The 19,633-nt window shown below is 43.7% G+C and overlaps 1 protein-coding gene across 1 annotated transcript in view; it reads right to left on the bottom strand.

Moving 5' to 3' along the window:
• enah (ENAH actin regulator) overlaps positions 1-19,633 on the bottom strand; it is a 165,789-nt gene that overhangs the window by 95,858 nt on the left and 50,298 nt on the right. Inside the window, 1 exon segment of the mRNA XM_072362611.1 lies at positions 14,331-14,403. Within this exon segment, the coding sequence (XP_072218712.1) occupies positions 14,331-14,403 (73 nt within the window).

Here is a 19,633-nt window from a genome sequence, read left to right on the forward strand (position 1 = left end):
TGGTAAGAGCCATCCTGAGCGTTTATCTAAATTCTTGACAGTAACAGATACACGGAGTGGAGTGAGTGCTGATTGTCAAGTTGTCTTGTCCACTCTGTGTCCCTGTAACTTACTGGGAAGAGATTTACTCCATTTATCGAAGCTACGAATAGTTACAGAAGAAAAAGGGTTAACTGTAGTTCGAATAAAGTCCGCTCAAACAATGATTCAGCATGACGCCAGACCACCTTCATACTGGTATAGTTTGGATCTTGTGTCTACAGGCCCCAGCTCTATCACGCTTCCTCTCCTTAAGAAGGCGAAAGAACACTTCTCAGGAGAGCTCACCCTCAGGTCACAACATGAATTACACTGCACTATGTCTTACAAATACACTTTTTTAAACAAATGAGAAACGTTTTTTCAAAGAAAAACAGACCATGTTAAAGTTAGAACACTTATACTGGAATAAACAGGGTTGTTGTGCAGTCAGCTGCTCAGTCTCCCACAGCATGAGAAAGGTTTTAAGATCCTGTAATGCACTCTCCAAACCCACAGTCGACCACTGGAGGCGTTTGTGACTGCATGTGAAGAAGCCTCAGATTGGGAGAAGGTGGAGCCAGGAATAGAGTATTCTGAGAAACTGGATGCATATACTAGTCCATTAAATTGGACCATGCATGCAAACAGACAGATCTGGAAGAATAAAGGTGCCATTTACTATGAACTGTAGAACTTATACTGCCAAAGAGTTTGTTTAAACATGCTGCAGTATTGAGCCATGGACCACGTCATGTCTCTACAGGAGGGATGGTAGCAACAATGAACAAGGTTTTGCAGTGTATGGTTTTATTTATAATAAATAATAATATGATAATAAAGAATTTTTGTCTAACATGTCAAATATGTGCAAAATATGATCCATACATATGGCCTAGGACCGGGACGAGGACAGTTCCAGAGGCCGGAGGACCCTTTTCAACACGTTTGTATGGATTTCATTGAATTAAATAAAGGTGTCTCCCTGGTGATAATTGATGTTTTACCAAATGAGTTGAAGTATTTCCATATGCACAGGCAGATGCACTCTCAACACTGGTGAATTAAATGTTACCTAGATTTGGAATTCCTGAAAAAAAATCTACAGTGATAATGGGACGCACTTTGTAAACAATATTATCTTCCTGATGGCAAAGAACTTAAAAAAAAAAAAAAAAGGATCTCAGAAACCACTGTGCATATCATCCACAATCAACAGGTTTGCTGGAGAGGCACAATTGAATAATTAGGTCAAGACTGAAAAAACTGGGAAGAATTGGGTTTACTGTTTACCACTAGTAGTCCTAAACATGCATATTACTCTAACTAGCACAGGATTAACTCCATCCATCCATCCATCCATCCATCCATCATCTGCCGCTTATCCGGGGGTCGGGTCGCGGGGGCAGCAGCTTGAGCAGAGAAACCCAGACGTCCCTGTCACCGGCCACTTCCTCCAGCTCTTCTGGGGGGACCCCGAGGCGTTCCCAGGCCAGCCGAGAGACATAGTCTCTCCAACGTGTCCTGGGTCTCCCCCGGGGTCTCCTCCCAGTGGGAGGTGCCCGGAACACCTCCCCAGGGAGGCGTCCAGGGGGCATCATAACCAGATGCCTGAGCCACCTCATCTGACTCCTCTCAATGCGGAGGAGCAGCGGTTCTACTCCGAGCCCCTCCCGGATGACTGAGCTTCTCACCCTATCTCTAAGGGAGAGCCCAGACACCCTGCGGAGGAAACCCATTTCGGCCACTTGTATTCGCGATCTTGTTCTTTCGGTCTCTACCCACAACTCGTGACCATAGGTGAGGATGGGAACGTAGATTGACCAGTAAATAGAGAGCTTCGCCTTCTGGCTCAGCTCCTTCTTCAAAACGACGGGGGGTGCAGAGCCCGCAACACTGCAGACGCTGCACCGATCCGCCCGTCAATCTCACGCTCCATTCGTCCCTCACTCGTGAACAAGACCCCGAGATACTTGAACTCCTCCACTTGGGGAAGGATCTCATTCCTGACCCGGAGAGAGCATTCCACCCTTTTCCGGTTGAGAACCATAGTCTCAGATTTGGAGGCGTTGATTCTCATCCCAGCCGCTACACACTCGGCTGCGAATCGCTCCAGTGAGAGCTGAAGGTCATGGCCTGACGACGCTAACAGAACCACATCATCCGCAAAAAGCAGAGATCCGATTCTGAGGTCGCCAAATCGGACACCCTCAAAGCCCTGGCTGCGCCTAGAAATTCTGTCCATAAAAGTTAGGAACAGAATCGGTGACAAAGCGCAGCCCTGACGGAGTCCAACTCTCACCGGAAACGTATCCGACTTACTGCCGGCAATGCGGCAATGCGGACCAAACTCTGTCATACAAAGACCGAACGGCCCCTATCAAGGGGTCCGGCACTCCATATTCCAGGAGCACCCCCCACAGGACTCCACGAGGGACACGGTCAAACGCTTTCTCCAAGTCCACAAAACACATGTAGACTGGTTGGGCGAACTCCCATGCACCCTCCAGGATCCTGTCGAGGGTATAGAGCTGGTCCACTGTTCCACGGCCAGGACGAAAGCCACACTGCACCTCCTGAATCCGATGCTCGATTATCCGACGGATCCTCCTCTCCAGTACCCCCGAATAGACCTTACCAGGGAGGCTGAAGAGTGTGATACCCCTATAGTTGGAACACACCCTCCGGGGTCCCCCTTTTTCAAGAGGGGGACCACCACCCCGATCTGCCAGTCCAGAGGCACTGTCCCCGATGTCCACGCGATGCTGCAGAGGCGTGTCAGCCAAGACAGCCCTACAACATCCAGAGCCTTGAGAAACTCAGGACGGACCTCATCCACCCCCGGGGCCTTGCCACCGAGGAGCTTTTTGACCACCTCGGCAACCTCAGCCCCAGAAATGGGAGGCCCCTTCTCCGACTCTGCCTCTTCCGAGCACGTGTTGGTAGGATTGAGGAGTTCCTCGAAGTATTCCCCCCACCGACTCACAACATCCCTAGTTGAGGTCAGCAAAGCCCCGTCCCCACTGTACACAGTGTTGACTGTGAGCCGCTCCCCCCCCCCGAGACGCCGGATGGTGGACCAGAATCTCTTTGAGGCCGTCTGGAAATCGTTCTCCATGGTCTCACCGAACTCCTCCCAAGCCCGAGTTTTTGCCTCAGCAACCACCGAAGCCGCAGCCCGTCTGGCCTGCCGGTACCTATCAGCTGCTTCCAGGGTCCCACTGGCCAAAAAGGCCCGATAGGACTCCTTCTTCAGCTTGACGGCTTCCCTCACCACTGGTGTCCACCAGCAGGTTCGAGGGTTGCCGCCACGACAGGCACCGACCACCTTACGGCCACAACTCTGATCAGCCGCCTCGGCAATGGAGTCACGGAACATGGCCCATTCGGACTCAATGTCCCCCACCTTCCCCGGGATATGGTTGAAGCTCTGCCGGAGGTGGGAGTTAAAGCTCCTCCTGACAGGGGATTCTGACAAACGCTCCCAGCAGACCCTCACAATACGTTTGGGCCTGCCAGGTCTGATCGGCATCCTCCCCCACCAGCGGAGCCAACTCACCACCAGGTGGTGATCAGTTGACAGCTCCGCCCCTCTCTTCACCCAAGTGTCCAGGACATACGGCCGCAAGTCCGATGATACAACCAAAAAGTCGATCATCGAACTGCGGCCAAGGGTGTCCTGGTGCCAAGTGCACATATGGACACCCTTATGCCTGAACATGGTGTTCGTTATGGACAGTCCATGACTGGCACAGAAGTCCAACAACATAACACCACTCTGATTCAGATCGGGGGGGGGGCGTTCCTCCCAATCACACCCCTCCAGGTCTCACTGTCATTGCCCACGTGAGCATTGAAGTCCCCCAGCAGAACGAGGGAGTCTCCGGTAGGAACATTCTCCAGTGCCTCCCCCAGAGACTCCAAAAAGGGTGGGTACCCTGAACTGCTGTTTGGCGCATAGGCACAAACAACAGTCAGGACCCGTCCCCTCCTTCCCCAACAGAGAGGTGACATTCCACGTCCCAAGAGCTAGCTTCAGTAGTCGAGGATCAGACCGCCAAGGCCTTCGCCTTCGGCTGCTACCCAGCTCACATGGCACCCGACCCCCTTGGCCCCTCCCACGGGTGGTGAGCCCGTCGGAAGGGGGACCCACGTCATGATTTCGGGCTATGCCCGACCGAGCCCCATGGGCACAGGCCTGGCCACCAGGCGCTCGCTGCCGGGTGGCGAGGTCCAAATTTCTTTTTCATCATAAGGAGTCTTTTGAGCTGTTCTTTGTCTGGTCCCTCATCTAGGATCTGTTTGCCTTAGGTGACCCTACCAGGGGCTTGAAGCCCCGGGCAACATAGCTCCCAGACTCATTGGGGCACGAAACTCCCCCACCACGATAAGGTGACAGCTCAAACTCCTTTTGAGATAATGTATAATGTATGACCATTTTTACTACCACAGAAGTATTCACCGGACATGATGAAGAAAGAGAAGAAACCTTAGCAGGATACATGGTTAAAATGTTAACAAGTAGAGAGATATCTTCTGTCTAGTCTGTTCCAGGTGAACCTGTGGAGGAATCTCTAAGACCTGGAGACTGGATCCTCATCAAAGTGATAAAGAAAGAGAACTGGTCCAGCCCAAGGTGGGAAGGTCCATAGCAGGTACTGCTTACAGAAACCACAGCAGCTAAACTAATATATCCTGGATAAACTTATCACACTGTAAACTAGTAAGGCCACGACCTGCAGAAATAGGGAAAGATTAGTTACCCACCACCGTTCTCTGTGGCATGAGTCTGACTACAAAGGGGAATTCTCTCAACAGGAGGGGGTTCGTCTCAACCTCAGTGAAGAAAACGACGGCTAAAACGAGAACATAGGGTGTGGCTAAAATAAGACAGGGACAGACAGACAGCAGCCGTGGCATCCATTTAAATTACCAGGATTTTGTAGGTTAAAAGGAACCAGCTGTATATTGTTAATCATTATTCTTATTATCGTATTCTTAATTCTATGGGATTAAGCACAGATTAATAAAAAACTAAAAGATAATGGATTACAATAAACGACCCTCAGACGCATGACACAGACTGACCACAGAGATAGGAGGTCCCTCAGGTCCAACAGACAACTTGTCAACCTATTTTTTGTTGGCTGACATTGACTTATGCTCAATTATTTTATGTGAAGACAGCCAAAAAGCCCATGTGTATTCTGAAAAGTACATATGTGAAATGTATGTTAATACAAGATTTCTGAAGAATCGCCGGTGTAGCAGTTGGAATTTTGTTATAACGAATAGTAGTCCACAACACGTTATAGTGATCGGAAAAAATGGCTGGAATGTATACAGCACCACAAAATAACCAATCTAATTGTATTGAATGTGCTAAAGCCAGAATATAAATCTAGAAATTAAGCAATCGCTCTGACCCAACTGGTTTCCAATGTGCATTACAATTGTATAATAAATCTTTTGTACCTAACACAGAGCAATGTAAAACTCTCTCTCTTTGTTGTTCCCAACAGTTAAGAAAAGAGATGTACTGCCCTCAGCGTTGGCTTATAAGGGTAATTATATTATGTTTCATCCACAGGGGTACAGGTAAGAATGTGGGTACGCTCATGTCAGATAATTGTCAAGAATCCATCAATATCACTCAGGACGCAGGTAACTACTCAACGTCTTGGTTTCGGAACCAGACTTCCATGAGAGCAGACCTCTGGTGGCTGTGTGGAGAGATGAAACTGAGGTCCGTCCTTCCACCTAACTGGAGGGCAGCTGCACAATAGCCCAACTACTGATGCCTTTCCGTCTGTTCCCTATGGGGGACTTTAAGGCCTTGGGTGAGAAGCTGCAACGTCTCAAGCATATAACTGTGTCTGGAGGTTCATTTGACAACAGAGTGTACCTGGATAGCATTGGAGTTGGAGTCCCAGATGAATTTAAAGCTAGAAATCAAGTAACTTCAGACTTTGAATCTTTTCTTTTCTGGTGGGCAACAATAAATAAAAATGCTATTGAATAAATTACATCTACAAGGCATTGCTGAACAATTGAAATGTTTGGAACTTTTTCCTGTTCCTTTATTCCTAACAATACTTCCGCAGATGGCAGCATCATCAAGAGGGACTCGCATCACTCAGCAAAACTCCAGGATCAACGACTCCTTCACTGACATGATGGAGAATGGTTTGGTCTCTGTCTGTTGTAAGAGCCATAGTAGTCACCTGTGCTTGATGTTGTATCACATGCTTGAGAGGACTGTCCCAAAGACTGATTGAGACCACCCTTATCCGCATAATGTATCAACAGGTAGAGATGATGACAACAAGCTACACGTGAATGATGGAGACGAGGATACAGATAACATTTAAAGTTCAAAGTACTTTGAATGACCCCGAGTGACTTCTCAATGATTTGTTAATGATTGTTGTTGCGTTCATATGAAAGACCAATGAACATGGGAATTAGACCTATTAAAAAGCTATTCCTGAATGTAGAACATTGTAAAGATGATATGTTGCTTTTTCCTGCTAACATTCGTCCACAGGTTAAATTAACTGCATCAGCAGCAGAACCACTACAGGACTAGAAGTCAGCTAACTGACCAGGTGTCTGGAAGCCTGGAAGGGGGCCCATCATACCAAGATGATGGCGGAACAATCACAAATTTTTATCCACATGTGTACAAAAGGGTGGATGGCGAAGCTACGCGCTTCACCCCAACTGAATGAAAAGCTGATTTGAAGAGTTCATTCCACCAAGTAACGTTTAACAATCTACAGCCTCCAACCACTGTATGGCTGAATTATATCCTGAAGTGTCCTAAAAGAGGATTAGTTAGGGAATAAGAGGTGGTAAAGACCTCTTCCTGGAAGTGAAGTGCTAGTAACCTCTCCTTCCAAGATAGCTTAGCAGTTCCAGACCCAGCCGAACTGATGTTCGGCCAGATGCAGACGATTGCAGTGTTGGTGATGGGACTGGACTGAATAAACTGCATTGCATTATTATCATTATTGTTTGACTATTCTTGACTATTATTTTTCATTTTATTCATTTTTTCCATTCAATATCTATTTCATATTATTAATTAATTGCATTTAATCATATTTTCATTTATTTTATTATTTATTATTCATTATTCTTATTTTCATTTCATTAATTTTTTGTTTGTGTATTTATTTTGTGTTTGCTAATCACACATATGTCTGTTCTGAGTGTTCGGAGTGCGACCTTTGATACTGAGAGAGTGATTAAGCGGTCGGTCGCCAGGGGGAGAATGGGGCCATAGGAGAATTTTCCCGTAAATACAGCAATTTTTTTTTTTGCTCCTATGCACCGCGAACAGTGGAAAATTTTCAATGTTTATGATTAAAAATGATTCAATGTTAATTGTACAAGATGCAGGGTTTTCCCCTTTTTTCTTCATAGTATAAACAGGAGGGAATGTTAGAAAAATTATATAGTTATTCTATGAGAAAAAGTGTTTTTTACTGTCTGAACTCATCTTCCCATAACATTAAATGGCTAGTAATGTCTTTTCCCGTAACATTGAATGTCCCTCTCCCATAACATTGTGTGGCCAGCAAGCATAAACAATATAAATAGCAAGAGCACCATTTTGTTAGTCAGACAACTCTGAGCCAGCTTCCTGACAGGTTGTGCGGACTTGTCTCTTTCTTGCAAGAAATAAATGTTTTGTGGTAATCGTATCCAGCGACTCTGAGCCTAATTTTGAGAGAATTTTTCTAACAGTGTGAGCACATGGACTTATCTTCATTCAATCTTTTCCTCTGACATGATCTGTATTCAGTGAGGTTTCATCCATGTTAAGTTTTCCCTGTAGTTCCCTGTCATGAAAAATTTAATAGTAAATGGTAAATGGACTGTATATATACAGCGCTTTTCTAGTCTAGCTGATCAGTGACAGCGCTTTTGCTTCAGGCTACACGGTGTGTCTTTACATTTTCTTTTCCATTTCACACACTAATGGATGCAGCATTGTAAACTTGGGATTCAGTGTCTTTCCCAAAGATATCATACCACCAACAATGAGATTGGCAGACGATTGCTCTTCCTCCTCTGCTACAGCTACTCCTGTAAAATAAAACTTGTGGTTTTACTCAAGTTGCTCTTTCTAAGATTTCATGGTTTGGATCTTTTATCTACTATTAGATGTTTATTGTGTATGGTCATGTGTTAGGATTGGGTGATTACCTAGAAAATGAATTATCTTCTGTTTAAAATGTCCATGAATTGTTTGGCCATCTTCCTGATTTGTCACACTGGGCTTACCCTAGTGATGGAATGGTGACCTGTCCAGAGTATACTCTGTCTCTCACCTGATCAGAGCTGGGACATACCAACTCTACCTCAACCATGAACAGGATGAAGGAGGTATAAAAAGTTTTTGAAACAACGTATGTTTTTGGGGTTTTTTTTGTTATGAATTTAAGTTTTTTGTTTTCTACCTATAAAGTCCATTTTGTACCAGAATATGAAGGCATATTTTTGTCAAAATGGTTGTTCAATTGTTCTTTCAAAGATTAAACAAGAAAGTACAAAGATGTACCAATTTTAAGTGCACTTTACTTGTATCCTATTCAGGGACAGCTGGAGCGACAAGGCACGTGTTACATTTTTGGGAACATTCCTATTCCTTGTTTTCTTAGAGTGTATAATATAGGGTTATAATTGTCTGTCTATATAAACAATTCACAGGGCCAATGTAACAGTTAAAAAAAAAAGGCAATCAGTTGGAGGTCTGGTGCCAAACAATGCAATCCCCCTGCTTAATTGTGAGAATGCTGATGCAGCATCACTATTGATTTCCTGCTTATCTTTATTACTATTATTATTATCATTATTATGGGCATGCCAAGAAATGGCATGACCATATTGCAATTGTGCTAAACGACCAGAAAGGGCCGTTTTGCACCATCGCCTATCATTAGGTTAAAAAAATAGACACACCCTGGGGATGCATGCCTAGAACCTCCCTGAAAAAAAATCGTGAAAAAAAAAATAAAGTCCGAAGAAATTTGAAAAAAGCTGTTTGTTAGGCTAATATTTTGATTTTGTGTCGGGCATTTTTGCAATTCAGCCTTTCACTAGGTAAAAAAAGTGAACACCCTCTGCGGAGCAGTGGACGCATGCCAAGAACTTCCCTGAAACAAAATTGCGAAAAAAAAAAAAAAAGTCCGAAAAAATGAGGAAAAACCCATTTTACATGTAAAATTCGGCTACTTTAGCTAGCATTTTGCTAACAAGCTAAAGTCGTAAAAAGCCCGCTGCCAAGCAGCGGGTGTATATTATGGCCCCGCTCTGATATATAAAAAAAAAATCCTAAAAAAGAAAACACGGCCAAAAAAACGTGGAAAAACATGAAAAAAGAAGGCGATTTATTAGTATCTAGAAAAGTTTCCCTTTTATTTTTATTATTATTCCGCACGCTTTTTCGTCCGTTAATGCGGCTTGAACCGCAATGTGAAGCCACGTATGGCATTACTTTTATTGTTCAAAAGTGTTACCGTGGCAACACTAGGTGCCGAAAACCGGAAAAAGGTCGAAAATTTGCGTGCTTATCGCTCGGCTATACTTTATCGTAGAGACATCGTTCAAACTTTCAAAGACTCAGGCTGATGGGTACTAAGCGCCCGTACAACCTCATTATGCAAATTATTACACTTTTTGAGATTTTGAACTTTGAATTTTTAAAAACCGTCATTTTGACTTTGGCCGCTTGTTTCTAGGCAACAGGTTGTCGTAGAGACATCATTAATATATTCCACGACTCGCCTCACTGTGGACTACAACATATTCAAATCTCATGAAGCTGTGATTAAATCTTTTTTTTTTTTTGTCGAGTCATCCCAATGCATTTCTATGGGGATTCTGAACATTTTGTTACCATGAAAACGAAAAAAATTTATCTGTTAATTCGGCCCGAACCGAAACTCGCAACCCACGTAATGCATACGTCATTACGTGCGTCTCCATCGTGCCTCGATGGGCCTTACTTGTCTCAATCAAAAGCGTTACCATGGTAACGGTAGAAGCCAGGAAGCGAAGAAATTTGGACGCTTATTGCCTGGCCGAACTTTATCGTAGAGACATCATTCGTGCGTTCAAACACTTGGGTCGCTTCGTACTAAATGGTCATTAAGCCTCATTACGCTAGGTGTTCCGGTTTTTGCGCTAGCAAAGTTTGAATTAAAAAAAAGTGTAAATTTGATTTTGGACGCTTGTTGCTAGGCAACAGGTCATTGTAGAAAGATCATTAAAATGTTCCCCAACCCGGGACGCGTTGTATTACGACATATTTCAGTCTCATTATGCTGGCTATTACGGTTTCTGAGAAATTTAACGTTAAAATTTGCCCAACCGTTAACATGAGGCTTGTTACCGTGGCAACACAAATCCTATGCATTCTTAAGGGGGAGCCTAAGAGTGAATGCGATATAACCAGAGCCACCTTAGACATAACCAGAACCAACTTAGACAGAACCAGCAGATGCTAACATCCTGCTAAAATGCTAACATACTAGCATCATTAGCATTTTGCAGGGAAGCCTAAAATGCTAATGTTACATCACGTAGACATGCTCTATTAGCTGATGCTATGAGGTTATTATGCCGATTTTTGGAGTACTTTTGCTCGGCCGCACTATAACGTAGAGACATCGTTCAAATGTTCAAACACACGGGACGCTTTGGACTACAACATATTAGCGTCTCGTTATGCTGGCTACTACGGTTTTTGAGATATGACACTTTAAATTGGTCATAATTTTAATGTTAATGATTGACATGCGAGTTTGCATGTTCTCCCCGTGCATGCGTGGGTTTTCTCCGGGTACTCCGGCTTCCTCCCACCATCCAAAAACATGCATGTCAGGTTAATTGGTCCAAATTGTCCGTAGGAGTGAGTGTGAGCGTGCATGGTTGTTTGTCTCGTTTGTCTCTATGTGGCCCTGTGATGGACTGGCGACCTGTCCAGGGTGTACCCTGCCTTTCTCACAAATAACCTCTGAGCGCAGAGAGGCACACTCTCCCATACTTTTCCATTATAAACAGGCCGAGCCATGAAATCAGTGTGAAAGACTCATTTTAAAACTGCCATAAAAAAAAACTTACACAAGAGCAGAATAAAAATACACCTCTGGCTTCCTCCATCCCTTCTGGCGCTCACAGTTCAAGAATTATTTGGATATGACCTCTGCTTTTCGAACAGCGACTGTTTGTTCCAGACTTGTGCTTAATTATTAAACCATCAGATTTTAAGGGGACAAAGTGAGGGCACTTTGTCTCTTGTCATACACACGCAGCTGTTGCCCATGTAACAGAGTTAAGGTGGAGTGGGAATCCACTTGCCATAAAAAAGACTCATCACACAACACAAACCTATTACTCCTATGGTACCTGAATGCAGCACCCCTGTGGGTTAGGGTCGTGCATCCCGGGGGAGAGCAGCAGTCGGACCTTGCTGTCTCCCTGGTAGGTGCACAAGTATGAGATCCATTTTTGTTTTATATGCTAGGACTGCATGTTGTTAGCTAATCTGCACTTTCTTTTCATTTTACTTTTTTCAGATATTTATTGTGTGTGTGTGTGAGGTAACTGTGACTGACTGCATTAATCTTCTACCAGATGTCCAAAATAAACGGCAAGTTGCTAGCAGTGAAGGCTTTTTTCTGTACACAACGCAACGAGAAAAAAAAAACGCTACACCCACAGACACTGATGAGGCCAGACTCAAGATGGCTGCCCTATTGTAAAAGCTTTATGCCAGCCTGTGTTATGTGTGCTCCTAATACAATGTAACATGACGTTATCTGTCTCTCAGCGAACACAGCACAAACTTCCATTATAAAGAAGCTGCACTTCTCTCCTTTAAACTGATAGTGAGGGCTGTGTTAAAACTGCCATAAAACCTGTATTCTACACAGGACCTTGAAAGAAATTACTTAACTGTCTGCATCATACCTTTCTGCTATTAACAGGTTAAAATGTTCTTTTACTATGACTTATAAATCTATTGAAGCAGCTGTTTGTTCTCAAGAAGCACAACCTGTCCTCCTCTGTGTCTCTGGCTTAGGACGTCCTTCTTTGTGCTTTCCCTCACTCATGATGCCTAAAGCAGTAAGGTTTTACCAAGCCAGTATCTCATATTTCAGACTGGATTTGAAATAGCTAATGCTTGACTGGTAACTAGCAGGTCTCTCAGTCCAGCATCTGTCAGTCGACAGACAAAATTTCTTCAGAAATTGTCTAGTTACGGGTGCCAATGCCAAAGGCAAGGCACACATATTACTATTGTGCATACTTATTATTATGGGTGCCAATGCCAAAGGCCTTTCAAAAATACCTTTCAGCTCCAGCTCCTTTCAAAAATACGTTTCAGCTCCAGCTTCTTTCAAAAATACCTTTCACAGCAGTACCTTCTAACTGCCAGTCCTTTTTGTATCTTTCTTCTCTTTTCTGTACTTTTCTGCCTTAGTAAAGCTCCAGCTCCTTTCAAAAATACATTTGAGGCCTTTTGAAAACTTCAGCAAATCATTTTCTGCTAAATTTTCACATTTTACTCCGGCTTCCTCCCACCGTCCAAAAACATGCATGTCAGGTTAATTGGTGACTCTAAATTGTCCTTAGGAGTGAGTGTGAGCATGCATGGTTGTTTGTCTCGTTTGTGTCTATGTGGCCCTGTGATGGACTGGCGACCTGTCCAGGGTGTACCCTGCCTTTCGCCCGATGACTGCTGGGGTAGGCTCCAGCCCACCCGCTACCCGACTGACGGATTGACGGTATAGAAAATGGATGGATGGATGGATTTTCACATAGTGTTTCCCTTCTTTTTTAATTTATTCACTTTTTGCTAAGCATTTTTCTTCTCTTCCCTGTACTTTTCTGCCATCTAGCTCCAGGTGGCTTAAATATTCACATTTTTCTGCATTGTTTGTCATCTTTCTGATTTTTTTTTACCTTTTGGTTTTGTATATTTCTTCTCTTTTCAGTAAGTAGTCATTTCCTTTTGAAACTCCACCAAATAATTTTCTGCTAAATATTCACATTTTTCTGCATTGTTTCTAATCTTTCTGGGTTTATTCATCTGTACTTTTCTGCCTTCATCTTGCTCCAGGTCCTTTAAAAAAAAACTTTTCAGGCTTTTTGAAACCTCATTTTTGATACATTTACAAATGCTTCTGCATTGTTTCTCTTCTTTCTGAAATTTTCACTTTGCGTGTTGCATTTTTTCTGCCTTAATCTCGCTCCAGCTCCTTTCAAAAACACATTTCAGGCCTTTTGAAAACTTCAGCAAATAAATTTCTTCTAAATTTTCACATTTTTCTGCAGTGTTTCTCTTCTTTCTGAATTTATTCACTGTTTTTTTTAGCATTTTTATTGTCTTTCCTGTACTTTTCTGCCTTCATCTTGCTCAAATTCCATTCAAAAATATATTTCAGGCCTTTTGAAACTTCAGCAAATGAATTTCTACTAAATTTTCAAATGCTTCTGCATTGTTTCTCTTCTTTCTGAATTTTTCACTTTTTGTTTTGCATTTTCTTATCTTTTCTGTAGTTTTCTCCTTAATTCAGCTCCTTTCAAAAATACCTTTCAAGTGCTTTGAAGCTTCAGCTTTTGACTTTCTGCTAAATTTTCACTATTTTCAGCTTTTTTAGCATGGTCAGCTATCCCCATTCAGCTCATCAGCATTCTCACTGCTTTTTCGCAGGAACAGGTTTTTCTAGTATGCTTTTAATTTTTCACCAAACAGCTCGAACTAAAGCCTGGATATCAACCTCCATTAATGAGTTGTCCTCCACTAATACAGTCCTGCATGTGTGTGTCTATGTGTGTAGCTTTTCCAAAATCTCATTATTACCAGAGTGTAACCATAGAGAAGAACAACAAGGTTTTGAGAGCATATATGCATATAGCTATATTTTCACAGCACCCTAAAGCTTCATATTCCAGCTCTCTCATGATTCTGTCACCCTTTCATCATTTACTGCAAACACTAATTGTTTTACAGCATACTGAGTACACAACTGAAGCTTGTTTAAATGCTTCTTGGCTGTACTTGTGTGTGTCATACAAACCCTCCCTCTTCTTCACGTCTTACTTGTATTTACATTTTCACTTCCTGTTGCACAGGCATTCATAACTCAAAGACATAAGAAAAACAAGTAATGACCCTAAAAAATCCCAGGAAAGATTGACTTTAGATTATAGTTGAAATAAATGAATTTTATATTGCTATGGTTTTTATACTCTGTATTATGTGTAATCTATGTTCATCAGTCCAAAGTTCTTACTTTCTCTGTAGATCCATTTCCTCTTGTGTTGGGCCATTCTGAACCTGTGACTTCTGTCTGGGCAATATGGGTCCTGTAGAGAGTGACACACACACAGACAACCCCTGTTAGGCTATAAGCTGCTAGGCTCTAAAAATATGTCAGAGTGGCATTCACGTCTACTTTATATAAATCTCAGCTGTTGTCAGGTCCTTCAAATTTAACAGCTATCTATTTGTTCTGTTTTGTCAAAGAAACATTTATTATGGGGTAGGAGTGTTTTTTCTAGGAAAAAAAAAAGGCTTATGGACTGGAGCACAGCTTGAGCAAAAAAGATATCTAGCCGGACAAAAAAAGCAATAAATAACTAAATGAATAAACAAAAAATGTTTAAAGAAAATACAAAATGACTATGGTATTAGTAGTTTAGGTGGGAAATACCGTTACGATATGCTTACGCCTTTCATTTATGATCCAAGCACACAGTATAGGTCTATATATGTGCCATATAGTTTGATTTTATTCCCTCTGATTACATGTTATTAGGATTTCTTTACAGTTGTCTTCCTCTTACAGCTCACTCAAAGGCAAAAACAATACCCTGTTGCTATTCTACAGCAATAGCCACTTTATTCTCAAATATGTCCGACAATAAAGGTCTGTTCAGATCTCTTCGAAAAAACCTTAGACAATGGTTGCTGGTTCTGTGTTGAATTGTGCTGCAATAAATTACAAAGCCCATTCTGATGCCTGCATTCTCCTTCTTCTTCTTCTGTGTTCCACTGGTTTATAGCAGGTCCCCTGAAATGACAGCCCGGGCAGCCCAGAACCACTTTCCATGTGGCCCAGCATATCGCTCTGACAGAATAAATTAATAAATAAATAAAAATCAGAAACCCCTTCAGACATTTCTACAACGATTGAATAAATTCCTACAGTAGTACGGACTATGAATGCAACACTGGGTTACCTGGCAACATTAAACCCATAATGCAGCAGGTTGTGTTTTGACGTTGTACGAGTAGAATTAGCGTTCTGCGAGCATGTCTTTTTCCACCCCAAAACAGAAAATTGACAGCGAAAACTGTAGATTTAATCCTGCCTGGACGGACAAATACTTGTTTATTTTACCGTCAAACGCAAAACCGATATGTTCAATATGTCATGAGTGCATGGGGGTGTTAAAAGATTACAATGTGTGGAGGTACCACATCGAGAAAAGCAAGATTTTCCACGCAAATTTTCCCGAGGGATCACAGGAGAGGGCTGCGAAAGTGCAGAGTTTGATTGCATGTTACAACAGGAGCTGTACAACCATAGTGCGGTCATGCACAGCCCAAGAAAGAGCTACAGCAGCATCCCTTCACGTTTCGTGGATATTGGCAAAGAAGAAAAGGCCATTTACAGACTCAGAAACAGGGAAAGACTGCATGCTAGCGGTCCTAGAGGAGGTGATAAATGATGACAAAATTAAAACAAGTGTGACATTTGCCATAAAAAATGTACCTCTGTACATAATGATACTAAAATATTTAACCCTTTTCAACTTAAATAGAAACATTCCATATTTTACACAATTATATCTGAGTAATTACCAACCTAAACCTGTCAACTACATGGTACATGGTATTCAGTAAAAAAGATGGGTCGTAGTGGAGATTTTTTTCGTAGTGTTTCAGTTTGAGTTTCTCGGTTTCTACCTACTTGTTACCAGCAGTAATTACCCAATAATACTACAGTACTTTGGCCGTAGTTTCCCTGTATTTACTTTAATTTACTTGTGTAAATTACACAAAAACATTCTATGTTTTACCTTACATTTGCTGGGTTAATACCTGGTAATTAGCGCGCTGTAAAATATTTTACCAGATAAATACTTTGTACTTCAGCTGTAGTTTCTGTGTATTTATCTTGTACTAATTACACAAACATGCTATGAATTAGAGTGTAACACAAAAACAAATGTGCGTTGACTTGTATATATGTCACTGCTCGTACATGTGTGAGCTCACAGAAACTGCGTCACATTACAGTGTCACAGTTTAACCTTCCTGTCTCCCATCCCTCTGACTTAGTAATTAGCCACTCACCTGCCAGCCACTCCAACCTAATCAGCCCACCTACACTCACCTGCAAGCTCTGCTGCAGCTCATTCTCTGCAGCTCATCAGCCCTGCATACAAGCCTCTCCAGTACTTTCACCTTTGCCAGATTGTTTTGCTGCATCCATACAAGACTTTCCAGCATTCGTGACCTACCTGATTTCATGTTGCCGACCCTGCCTGCCTCCAACTGCCCTCCTCACCTGCCTCCCGGTGAACTTACCTGCCTTCTGTCCCCGACCACGTGCTCTGCTTCAGCGTCTCTGGCATCCATCTGTTTTCCTGGCTTCAACACCATCGGCTGGCTCTTCTGGCTCTGGACACTTCTCCTCGGCTACCTTGTCTCCCGTAAGCCCCCTTCCTTTTACTCCGGGCTGATTCTAGCCGGAAACCCAGGGACTGTGTGTGGGCTATTAGCCTGAACATTGGACTGTTTGCTGAGTTTTGCTGGTGTAAAAATAAAAAATTACCAGTGGTTCCTGATTTCCAGAGTGCTTCTTTTGGGTCCTAAATAGACCCATTACTGTCACGTTTCGTTGGAGAGGTAGGACCCAGATGCAGTTCTTTCAAACGGAACAAGGTTTATTAACAAAAAGGGGACAAGGAGCAAGAACAAAAAGTGCAGCTGAGCCGGATTATCAAAAACACTAAACTATGAAATAACAAAACCATGAGAAACAAAGCAAGACAAAACAAGACTGAGGTCGGCAAAACGAGACTTATCTGTGTGGCAAGGCATGAAGTGAGGTAAGGATTCTGCAATGACTGAAAGGAAACCAGAAGACTAAATACTGTGGAGGGAGTGATCAGTGAATGAGGTGCAGCTGTGACCGTGAACCAGGTGACTTGAGTGAACCGAGGTGGCAGGGGAAAAACATGATTAGAACATAACTGAAAACATGATTAACATAAACTGTGACAGAGCCGACTGTGACAGAGCCGACTGTGACAATTACAGTATAATCTGGCCAGACATGGACCCAGAAGACCCATTATCACCTCAGTCTTACTTGGCCTGAGTGAAAGGAGTGCTCCAGTAACATGAGGCAAAGCTAGCCTCCAACACAGCAGAGGCTCGGCAGTTGGTGTCGGCCCTGGAGTGGGCGCTAACCTCGCTAAACACCCAGGTCCAACAGCTGGTGGTTACTGTGTCGCAACAGGCTGCTCCTGTCTCGGCTCCAGCTATGGATTTTATACCAAGCACTGCTCCAGAACCCCGGGTGGGAGACCCGGAGCATTATTCTGGGGAGCCAGAGGGCTGAAACCCGCCTTCACAATTAACCAGCACGTCTGTGGGTAACTAAAAAATGGGAGAGAGGCACGCCAGCCTGCTCCTCCTTCCAGGCTTTTTTGGCGGAGCTTCATAAAATATTCGTAACTGTTTCCCTGGGCCCCGATGCCACCGGAGGACTTATGAGCCTGAGTCAGGGGAACCAACCTGTGGCTGATTACGCCATTGACTTCCTTACTCAGGCTCGTCTTAGCGACTGGAACTCTGCAGCCCAGTGTGACACCTTCCTCAATGGACTAGCACCATACATCAAGGATGAGTTGATCTCTTTCGACCTTCCAACTTCCTTCGATGGACTTATCGAGCTGATCTCCGGGATGGACAGTCGCATTCAGGCGAGGAGAGGGCAAATACGCCAGCACGAGGCACTGACCACCCACCTGCGAAGGTCTCCAGCTGTCCCCAACCTTCTTGCAGAGATCGCAACCAGGGGGGCTGAACCCATGCAGGTGGGACGCACCAGCCTGATGCTTGAGGAGTGGGAGTGAGTCTACAGCAGCCAGGTCGGGCACCTCATCTCCCATTGCCCAGTAAAAGGCAGGGTTCAGCAGTAGAGAGGGGTGTTCTGCTAAGCAAGCCAAAGACTTTGCCCCTTGCCCACGATCTTTGTTTCACATCCAGCTTATTTTGGCGGGACGCTCTCAGACCCTCGCTACATTATTGACTCCAGGGCAGGCGTCAGCCTGAGCGACGAGGATCTCACCGTCCAGCTGGGTATTGACCGGGTCCCCCTGCCTGGTCCAGTACCAGCCAGCGCCTGGGATGGTCATCTCATCAGACCACACCCATCCACAAGCTCCTGTCCGACAACCATCATGAGACCATACAGTTCCACGTCCTGAAATCACCTCACCTTTTGCTGATCCTTGGCTACTCCTGGCTATGTCGCCATAACCTCCCCATTGACTGGACAACGGGGTCCATCCGAGGGTGGAGTTCCTCATGTCTTCAGGTTTGCCTCAGATGCACGGCTGCACTTTGCCACCTGAAAGCTTCAGCTCAGCCGGGACCTATCTGATGTGCCCACCATATATATCACAATTTTTGGGAGGTGTTCAGCAAGGTGAAGGCTACCTCCCTGCCTCTTAATCAGCCCCCCGACAGCGACATAGACCTCCTGCCAGCACTACACCTCCCAAGGGTCACCCCTACTCCCTGTCTGCACCTGAAAGAGAGGCCATGGATGCCTACATGAACAACGCCTTGGCTGCCGGGATCATCCGTCCGTCCTCGTCACATGCCGGGGCAGGATTTTTCTTTGTCGGAAAGAAGATGATCTGAAGAATGATGATCTGTTGAATTCTTACACATCAAGTTTCTTAAATGTTTTGGAATACCATTGCACCGGTCAAGGTTAGAATGGTTAAAAGTAGGCAAAGGGCGACATGGAGAAGAGAAGAGTCGGTCAGGGCACAGAAAAGGGAGTGCCAGAGAACCGAACAGAAATGGCGCAAGTCAAAACTCCAGGTTCGTTTACAGGTTTACAAAGAAAAACTGTGTGTTCAACCAGACTTTGCGTAGAACAATGGAGAGTTATTTTTCTGAAATCATCATAAACTGCAGTAATACCTCTCGTGTCCTGTTTGCTACAGTAAACAGATTAACAAACCCTCCAGTTAGAACTAATTTCTACATCTAAGTGTAATGAGTTTGCAATATTCTTTAATGACAAAGTTCAAGGCATTAAAAATGCAATAATTTCCACAACACAAATAACTACTCCACAGCCAGCTAGACAACCAGAGTTGACACATTTCTCACCTGTCACTGACAAAACAGTTGAAGAGATTATCTGCAGTCTGAGTTCATCAACATGCTGCCTTGATGAGTATCCCACTAGATTTCTAAAGTCTGTGTTGAACAATTTGTTACCACAACTCGCTCATCTAGTTAACATCTCACTCCAGACTGGAACGTTTCCAAAGGCCTTAA

This window comes from Leuresthes tenuis, unplaced genomic scaffold (assembly GCF_036924035.1).
Source record: "Leuresthes tenuis unplaced genomic scaffold, fLeuTen1.0.hap1 SCAF_13, whole genome shotgun sequence".
NCBI lineage: Eukaryota > Metazoa > Chordata > Actinopteri > Atheriniformes > Atherinopsidae > Leuresthes > Leuresthes tenuis.